Genomic DNA, 10,167 nt, shown 5'->3' with positions numbered 1-10,167 from the left:
TAAAAGGCTGAGCTTTATAACTGTTCAACCCAAAGCAAGATGCAATTAATGGGTAAAAAAAACTGCTATATCATTTGTATTCCTCTCGCCTAAAGCTACAATTATGCAAATTAAGCGATGACGTCTTTTAGGACAGCCAATAGCTACTTTCCTTACTGAGGAGGTGGCAACACTAGGCACGAGTAGAGGCGCCTTGCTAGCGTTACTTGGTTATTGTACCCTCGCAAGGAAGCAGGTCGTCAGCATTTTAAAACTCAATAAAAAAAATGAACGGGTTAGACGAGGAAACAATGGCGCCGCAGTCCTTCCTCTACGGTAAGATAACTTCTGCATGTCGTAAGGGCGGTACACGTTACGGCGTCTTCGCCGATGAGAGAAAATGTGAAATGTTTTTTTTAAACTGCGTTCGTCCCTCTTCCCATTGAAGTTAATGTTACTGCCATCACAGTACACACCTAACGTGTACTGCGGGGCGTTATGTGTCCCAGTGTCGCAGCAGCGGGTTTGAATGAGTTGGAAAAAGCTCGTCTCCACAGCAGTCGTACTTGTTATACCGTTGCACGTGTTTGACCATCAACATGGCGGCGCCCTTGTTTTGTTAACGATGTTAATATTTCAGGTCCACTAAACGCTAAAATAGGGTTATAATGTGTTTGCACACATTATTTGTGTTAACCCAACGCCATGAGCGTAATTTTAAACCTGGCAAGATTTAGCTCGTGAGGAAAAGCGGTCTCCACGTGGTCTCAAAGACACACGCGGACCTTGCGCACTTCCTCCACTGCAGTGATTAACTAGACCGCTTTGTAGTCGGTCACTTCGTTTGTTTGGCACTAGCCAAGCAAATAATTTGTTATACAATGACTTAAATGTCGTGACTGAAATGGCTAACACGTGGATGATCCGCACCCACCGGCGCATCACCTCGTTTGACTTTTCCTCACCGTGGGATGAACACGACATTTGAGAGATTTACGGTGCAGATGGACGAGGATCTCTTGTGCTTGACTGAGACTAGAAAACATTGTTAGGCAAACATGATTAGTTTATTCAGATAATGGGGTGAATGAATAAAGTATAGTTAAACGGCACACGCGTGATATGGGAACATTATTGTGAGCTGCCATTGTCAAAACCCGTGTTTGTTTTACGAAGCACAAGACACCGTAGTTGTGTGTGTGTTTGAACAACATGGTGTTTATGAAATTGTTCTGACCTTTTTGTTATAGTTTTATCGCCTAACGGCCCAGGCCATGTGGAAATATTCTTATCAGTAGTATGGCTCCCCCTTGTGTATGTTATAGCACCGTGCTCCTGACAATGAGCAAATCCTCACAGATCAACAGACTAATTTAATTAGCTTTAAATTGTTGTTGGTGCACTTTGTAACTCGTTTCCTTTTTTTTTATCCTTTCATCAGGGTGCGTGCTGGAAGCTGGAAAGGAAGTGTTGTTCAATCCCGAGGACGATGAGTTTGAGCATCAGTTGGATCTGAGGATGGTAAGAACCATGAGATTAAACCACTTTGTTCATCAGTCAATAAACGGTCTTGTATCACGTGGTCTACAAACCATGAGTGCGGGATCATTATTGGGTGTTGAGTTCATTTGTACAGATCTAGACCCTGAAGCACCCTGAAAGTTATAGTATAACAACTGGTGCCTTGCTCCCCTCTAGGCCTGTGTGGACCCCAGTACGAAAGATGAACTTCACATGGTGGAGGTGGAAGGACAAGACACAGAGGGTCAGATAATCAAAGCAGTACTGGTCTCGCTTAAGCCCTCCAACCTGCCAAGTGTAAGTACATTTTTCATGTGTGGATTCACTTACACTGTTTATCTCGCTATGTTTTAAAGTGTGACCCCTCAGCCATATACAAGTTTAAAACTGTAATGGTTGAATAATGCTTCTCGTCGATTTATATTTCTTGCAGGTGTGCCTCGGTGGTTTCACAATCACACCCCCGGCAACTTTCCGCCTGAAAGCAGGTGCTGGTCCAATCCATATCAGTGGACAACACCTAGTCAGTGAGTATTTGTCACAAGAGTGTCCAGATGTTTGTCCTGGTCGGGGGTTTACTGTGGAGGTTTTTTAGTAACTCATTTTTTAAAAGTTTGCATGGAACTTTTTCCATAGCATATCCATTGGCTTGTTGGTGTTTAACTTTAGTCTTGTGTTTTTTTCACTCCAAGTGATGGAGGCCGATCAGTCCTTTGAAGAAGACGATGATGATGATGATGAAGAGGAGGAGGAATGTGTCGGAACATCAAAGAAAAGACCTGCTTCCTCCCCGGCTCTCAAGTCTCAGGTTTGTGTTACATCTGTCGCTGATTTTCGTCTTAAATTTGTCAATTCAAATGAAGTAACTCACTTTTTTTTTTACCTCAACAGAAGAAAATGAAGATGGAGGAAGCTGATGACGAGGATGAGTGAGTGATGTTTTACACACATTTACATTAACACTGGAACTTGAAATGTTCATCCCTAGAATAAAAAACTATATCGAACTAACTCGTATATTATTTTATATGTAATGAAATTCAGCATGTTTTCATACTTTTCAAAGTCAAATTTTCCTAATTCATGTTTTGATAATGGATTACACTCTGGCATTAATTTGACAGTTTGGTGCTTCTTAAAGGGAAATGTAGATTCAATTTGGTCCATGTTAAATCATTAATATGCCGTTCTGACTTTGTAACTGATGGAAACGCTGCTCTGTTAGATTGATGTATTGGACCTACCTAGTTCTCTAAAAGATGTGCCTTGTGTATAATTATATAATGTGGTTCACCAGCACTCGAACACTATTTTGCACCGCAATTGCTTAAAGAAATGAAAATTAAAGACAACATTCCTTTATCAGAGTTTAAGTTATTAATGTGTATTAATTTAGTATGCTTTTGGGTACCAGGTACAAATTGCATTTAAAGGGCATCATGGCATGTGTTTTTAAAGGTTTTTTTCTTTTAGGGATGATGATGATGATGACGATGATGATGAGAGTGAGGAAGAAGAGTCACCTGTTAAGGTGAGCACTGATTTTCATAGTTGTCGGTTCAAGCAGAATGAACCTGCAGTTCTCTTTTTTTCTTACCACTATCTGCTTGTTTGTTACAGCCCAAGCAAACACCTTCCAAAAAAGTTTCCCAAGCTCAGAATGGCAAGAGCTCTGCCCCCACCACTCCAGCCAAGAAGCAGGTAACAATCACATTTTTTTTTTTAAACTGGACCCTTTTTTCTTTTTTGCACCGAATGGCATAACCATTAGATGTAGCCAGTATATTACACCACAAATGTCAATGCCTGTAAAGCTTTATCCTGTCCAATGTAATATCTCCAAATTGTAAGACAGTCTTCTCCCTCTCTCTTTGCAGGACAAGAGCCCTAAAGGTAAAGCTGCCAGGTCGCCTAAGGCCCCTTCAACTCCCAAAGTGATTCTAACACTGCCAGAGGTTAAAGCCAAGATAATGGAGGCAGTGAAGAAGGTGCGTGTCCCTGGAAGTCTTTTATCCATGGTGAATTGTTATGTGGCATGATATTTACATTGGCTCATTTTGTGAATTTTTCTTTCTTTAACAGGGTGTATCATTACCTAAAAACCAGCCCAAGTTTGAGAACTTCATGAAGCATAGTGAAAACATCGCTGACACCAAGGTACAGTGCTTGCCAATATTATCATACACCCATTGTGTCTCTGTCTGTATATGCATGCACGTAGTGAAGTGCTTACTTGCTTTTGGTTTCTCTTCTAATTGGACATTTTCATTTCAGTTTATTTTGTATAGCCCAAATTTGCCTCAGGCGGCTTTACAATCTGTACACGTACAACAATGTCTGCCACATGCATTAGTAACCGTTTTTCTTTTTTCTTTAGATAATTGCGGAGCTGTGGAAGTGGAGACAGACCATGAAAGATGCTAAATAACTATCTTGGTAGTTTTATTGTCTCTTTTTATGCCTTGTTTATACCCATAGCACCTCAAACCCTCTGAAACCAAACTTGGTGCCTCACACTTGTCAATAATTCTACGTCTGGCCCAGAGACTAGAGAGTGACGTGGCATTGTCTTTCCTTCTCATCAACCCGCTCAATGGGAAATACATAATTTGGGGTATTTGACTAAACTGAGAACCTGCTTACAAATTTGCAACATCTTTTGTAAATAAAGTTCTCGCTAGATCGTTGGACACCCGAGTATGGAGGATATGTTGATGTGCTTTTTGATATATACATAAGCTGCAACGGTTAATTCTGCCTCTTGCGGGCACTACACAAATCCATCCAATCAGTTAAAAACTAGTAACTAAGCAGCTCAAGAAACTTTCCACAACAGTTGGACATGGTGATGGTTTAAAGCAGAATTTATGGCCAACATCAGCAATGACTATAGTGATGTGTTCCTTTTTCTAGTGTTGTCCACCATGAACATGGAAAATTGCACTTTTTGAAATGTTTTGAATGTTAATGCGATCGAGAGATTCCTGAGGTCATGATCTACAAATGTTCCATGTAACCTAACAAATACATGTAATTAACCGTCCGGAAGTAATCAAACATTTGGTAGTGAGCAAACTGCATTAACCTTTTGGGGAGACGGTGTCACACTATTTGCCAATAGGCCAACGGTTTGGTACTTCAGCTATGAATTACTGACTCCATGAAGGAATTCAGAGTTTTACTTTTATTTAGCTGCTTATAACATCTGCAAATTCTTGTTTATAAGAAAGTACCACCTGTTTGAGCTCAACTTCCATGTGACTAGAAATTAAATGTTGGCGGATGAAGCCTGTTGGAGTAAAACATCATTCCATGTTCTCAAGAGTTAGTTTGTTATAGTTAAAATATGCCCTGGGTTTGAATGGACTATACAAAGATTGATTCACTAGGTAACACACTGAGTTGTTCTATTTCTCTATGTGAATCACGGTACTACCTATTATGAAGTAAATGCAGGTATTTGACATTAAAATTTCAAGCGCAGGAAATTGTCTTGTTTCTTTTGTTTCCCCCAAGTGAGCACATTCAATACTTTTTGCCTGTGACTCTTAAATGATGTGGAAGGCGGCCTTTAGTGATGTGAAGACATTTCCATTGCAGTCATTCTGTGATTTAGGGTGTCTGCATTGGATTTAATTGTACATTTTCCGTGCTGCTTTAACAAGATGCAAGTCCCATGCATAGGACTCCAATCATTGAACTAGACTAGTGTGTAAGTTTGTTTGTGACTGCAGTTCAAGTTGATTAATCATTTCTGCTCATTTCACCTAATTGTCCAATAAATGACCACTTAGTGTGGTAGGATGATGTCCAGTAACACTTCAGTGACTGTCGGGATGGATATACTCTGGAGGACTTTCCTCCAACGCACCTTGTAGACATCTAAGTTCTCTGGTTACATGGGAGTTATTGGGGCAGGGTTTGACCTTAGGGGTGGAAAGAACAGCAGGCAGGAGATCTAGAGCGAGATTGTTGGCTCTGATCACAGGAATGAACACGTGACATGTAAGACAGGAATAAGGATTCAGGTGAACATGCTCCATCGTAAAGCAGCTTCAAATGAACCCCTAAAAGCAGACCTGAGGCAGCCTAAACAATACTGAGACTAGAAAATGCATTACTCTAGTGTAGTCATCCACCCGTACAGTTCGTAGCACCGACCCCAACTAAAGGTAGTTACCTATACGCACCACAAGGTGGCAATCGAACCAAAGCAACTTTCATTTTGTTAAGCAGTATGAGGCCAGCAAGATGGCTTCCAGCCGGAGGAGTGGCCCTGAGGATTTCAGGTTCCCCTCTGTAGGATTAAATGCTACCCGAGTCTGTTTGCTCACCGACGTTTCTAAATGCAATATACTGCATATGTCAGCGATGTTTCACATTGTCAACCTGTTTAACAGACATCAGAAAGCATATTGTATTATTGATGTAATTGCAACATTTGTTGGCACTTCCTTGTGTGTATTTTTCGTAAAGGCATTTCAACAGGCCAGAAACTATTCATCATTTTTATTTATGTACAACAAACTTTTAAAAAGGTAAAAAAAAAAAAATTAAAAAAAAAAAAACACAACAGCTTTTTGGGACTTGAAACAGAATCAATAAGCCAGGTCTATTCCCAAACAGTAACAAATGGATAGCTCACATCTGTCATTCTGGATGTACAAAATAGTTGGCAAGTTGAGTAAAAGGAATCAGAATAATTTTAATTCACATATAGTTACAATTTCACTCCAGCACTTTATTAAATCTAAATGGTCAGTGGCACTGAACGAGTTGTAGTTTTCATATAAATAAGCACAGATAAATGGAAATAGTAGCAAATTGTTTCTCGGGCACTAAAAATCACGGACTGCGTTTGACCTACAGTCATAAATGGTGTAAGAGTTGTCCATTACCACATCAGATTTCTAGTCAGTGCATTCAAACAATGTTTTCCCCAAATCACTGTACATCGTAGCATGCCAAGTTGTTTAATGTGTGGGTTTCACCTTAATTTTAACTTTGTGCTTAACAGGTGTCAAATAAGTGGCTAGTACACAGCATAGCATACAAATCAGTCAGCACTAACTGTAGCTCCAGACAGGACGAGGCCAATAAACTGCTTAGGAAGTAAACGGCCATTATTAAAAACTTTAATGTGTTTAACATATTACAGTAACATCACAGGGAAGTTCTGAAGAAACTAAAATATAAAAAAATAAAAACACAATCTTACTGATCACCTCCTGGGATACATCTTTTCAATGTTTCATTATCAGAGTTTGGACTAGCATGAATGTCAAAGTGTTCCTTCAGCCTCTGACTGCCTCAAACATATTCCTTGCTGCTGGGAGGTCTGGAGATGGGATACTTGGGTGTTGACTTTTCTCTTGGGCAGGACGCTGCCAGCATGCCGCCTCCCACTACAGCCAGGAATGATCCAGCCCAGGCAATGAAGATGGCAGACCCAAACTCGTACCTATTGAGAGAGAAGTTGGAGTAAGTCAAAGGGTAAACCGATGCCAGCAGAGCTCTGACTGTAACCAAACAAACTCGCCCAATACATTAATCAGCATGAGAGGCGTGGCTGTAAACATGCAACGGGAAAGGAGGGACAGCTCCAAACCTGAGTCTTAAATACACCAGCGGGTCCAACACGTTTGGGGACACGCATGTTCATTCTCATAAATGGACTTACTTGGTATTGACGGGGGTGAAAGGGTTGTAGAAGGCTTGGATGATATCGTGGGCATACCAAGAGCAGGCGACAATGGCACACAAAGCTGTGGGAGCGAAAAGAAGAACATTAATTAAACTGTTAAGGGACTCGAGGGACGAAAAAAATAAGAGGGAATATAGCTTCTTACATCCAATCAGGATGATGATGCCAGCAACCATGGCAATGCGGGATTTTCGTGTTTTGTCATCTCCTCCACAGTTGGTGCACTTCATTCCCATGCAGGCTACGCCCAAGCCGGCCACGGTTACGATGATACTCACAATCATGAGGGCGCGGGTTTGCCTGGAGGGGCACCTGGATAAGACAGGATAGGGTTAATCCATCAGTTATTGTGTCAAGTATTCAGCGCTTATCGATAGTCGCTACACAGGGTCAAGACTTGGGCTTTACTAGAGTAAAACAAAAAAGACAAAGTTAAAATGTATTTTTGCAGTGATTTAAAGCCTCATATTTTGTGCATGATTTCTTTTAATGCGTTTGGAGCCACCATTTGGAGAGAAAGAAAAAACAAAAGCAGCGTATACAAAACACTGTTCATGGACAACAGAGTGGGCTTCTGTCTCATTGCCGCTACCCTATAACGAATGAACCAGCAGAAACTGGCTCTAACCGGAAGCCCAAAGAGGGGGGTGTGGAGTGTGTGTGCGCAAGTCAGAAACAGGTCTAACAGGTTTCAGATTTCATTATAAGGAAGACACTCCCAATTTCAGGTACTCGAGCCCGTTTCTCAGCAGGTGGACATTTTGCAAACCTACCATAAAAAAAACGAACCTTTCCTAGAATGCGAGGAATGCCCAATGTGGCCTAAACTACAAGACTAATCTAGTTGTCACAGCTAACTCGTTTTGACATCAATTGTTCCTAAAAGTTAGGTTTGCGTTAGCAGGATTTGAGCAGGTATTTTTGGAATACCGCCATTATTTGTTCACTTCATATCTAACCACCGCAGCTGTAATCACACAATGTTAATAAAGTGGGTTTGTGTTCATGTTTGAAGAGGACGATAAGACACATTGTGCTACAGATATTTAATCAAATGTTTGATAACCAAAATAGAAAAGGAAATACACTATATGGGCCAGTTGGTGAACTTCTCACCAACTCAACTCGTAAGATACAGATGTGAGCACATTGAGCCACACAGGGAGGGGCAAATAAAGTAAACCGTACAACAGGTTTCCCTTTGACAGTCAGGCAGTTTACACCCGACGGTAATCCATGTTATACAAAGTTGAATTTGAAACATGTACAATCCAACCCTCATGCCACCCTTGACCCAGTCAGCCAATGCTTTAAATAACAAAGTCATAAAGACTGATACAGCACATGGACCTTTTGGAGCTTCACAAAAAGGAAATTAAACAATTGTTACAACTTCTCCCTTAGAGGTTTATCTTTACTGATGGCCTCCATGTTTGCTAACGAATAACCAGTTCACTCTGACGCACCAATACTGCCAGCCATACCACAGCCCGGAAGGGGCCTTTTGTACTAAATCAAAACTACATTTAAAACGCAATCTTTCCAGATGTATGGAAGATTTAAAATGTTTGGGGCCCAACGCACAGCAAACACTGTCCTGTGATAATTCGATGCCCTTCAGGGTGAAAAACAAAGTCACCGTTTGTGGTATTGGAATGCAGACCTGTTGCCTAAACAGTGGCTCACACAGGTGTTTGTTCAACCGGTAACATTTACACCATGCGGGGGGGGGAGCAATGCACCGGACAATGGCCTGCTGGGTAATCATTGCAAGAGTGTGCCATCAAGTGGAAAGAAAGTAATGTAGAACCATTGGGCCTTTATTGCAGTGCAGGTGCGGCCTCGTGGTGAGGCTCAAACTGAAAGGCAGCGTTCGGAGTGGATCAAAAAGACCGTTAATAAGTGACTAAACCGGTTTGCGCGAGCCACAGGCATCTGGGAACAGTTTAGAGAGGAAAAGACAGCTCAAAAGAAACGGCTTATAGAAAGAAAGGAGAAAAAAAGCGCCCATATATTCCAACAGGTGCATTTTAGTTTGACATCATTTTCTGTTACACGGCAACCTTTTGGAGTAGGAAACGGTCAGAAAAATTACTTCCAACAAGATACGCTTCGTCGGATAAATTACTCGTGGAGGCGCATACAGGAAGAAAAAAAGAATTAAGCTCAAAGCAAAATTCAACAGTTTTTCAAGGACTTTAAAGCCAACGGGCCTACCCCACAATATAAGAAAGACATCTTTAAATTTAAAAACGTTGATCCAAAAAAAAAAAAAGAGGATACAACTCCGACATTGTAATCCAATAGCAGGTTGACTTACTGTTGAGCTGCAGGATGGAGTCGTACACTTTGCACTGGATCTGGCCTGTGCTCTGGAAGGCGCAGGACATCCACAGTCCTTCGTACATGGCTATCGCCGTGATGATGTTGTCCCCGACGTAAGCGGACATCTTCCACTGGGGCAAAATTGTGCCAATTATCAATCCAATTAAGCCGATAAGGGAAAGGGCGAACCCCAAAATCTGCAGACCAGAGTTGGCCATTTTCTTTTCTTTCTTTTTTGTACTTCTTCTTCGACTTGACGGCGGCGCAACAAAGACGACGTCCACCTGCTGTGGAGGTGCAAACCGACGGTGTTGAGCGAAGTTTGCTTAGTTGCTGACAAAGTGGACTGTTCCGCTGTGGTCTGTTGTACGTTGTCACTTCGCTTTCTGAACTCACGTCTGCAGACAACGGTGTTGTTTCAATTTATGAAGTCTCTCAGATGGTCACGCACCTGTTCCTCTGCCGCACCTTGAAGGGGGAGGGAGTCGCGAGAACGAGCTTTTTTTTCATTTTTTCAGGCGGTTTCTGTCATAGGTGGGCGGGGACGCGCACGTAGTTTCGACTCATCACACGGACACCATGACATCATCTATATTTGGCTTAATGATCATCTGTTTTTGCTATTTATATTATGATGA

At 41.5% G+C, this 10,167-nt stretch overlaps 2 protein-coding genes across 2 annotated transcripts; one reads left to right on the top strand and one right to left on the bottom strand.

Moving 5' to 3' along the window:
- The first annotated feature begins 165 nt into the window (after positions 1 to 165).
- On the top strand, positions 166 to 4,988 carry npm1a (nucleophosmin 1a). Its single transcript, XM_034550910.1, has 11 exons — positions 166 to 315; positions 1,421 to 1,500; positions 1,678 to 1,797; positions 1,934 to 2,027; positions 2,193 to 2,308; positions 2,392 to 2,429; positions 2,974 to 3,031; positions 3,121 to 3,201; positions 3,378 to 3,488; positions 3,583 to 3,657; positions 3,878 to 4,988. The coding sequence occupies exons 1-11, from the start codon at positions 267 to 269 to the stop codon at positions 3,926 to 3,928; spliced, it is 873 nt and encodes a 290-aa protein (XP_034406801.1). The 5' UTR covers positions 166 to 266; the 3' UTR covers positions 3,929 to 4,988.
- Positions 4,989 to 6,185: 1,197 nt separating this feature from the next.
- LOC117743223 (claudin-7-A-like) lies at positions 6,186 to 9,747 on the bottom strand. Its single transcript, XM_034551053.1, has 4 exons — positions 9,521 to 9,747; positions 7,350 to 7,504; positions 7,181 to 7,265; positions 6,186 to 6,961 (listed from the first exon to the last, which is right to left on the bottom strand). Exons 1-4 carry the CDS (start codon positions 9,745 to 9,747, stop codon positions 6,811 to 6,813), a joined length of 618 nt encoding a protein of 205 aa, XP_034406944.1. The 3' UTR covers positions 6,186 to 6,810.
- Positions 9,748 to 10,167: the final 420 nt, after the last annotated feature.

The sequence above is a fragment of the Cyclopterus lumpus genome, chromosome 14 (assembly GCF_009769545.1).
Source record: "Cyclopterus lumpus isolate fCycLum1 chromosome 14, fCycLum1.pri, whole genome shotgun sequence".
Lineage (NCBI taxonomy): Eukaryota > Metazoa > Chordata > Actinopteri > Perciformes > Cyclopteridae > Cyclopterus > Cyclopterus lumpus.
The sequence above is the reverse complement of the archived record's forward strand: the minus strand, read 5'-3'. Positions and strand labels throughout refer to the sequence as shown.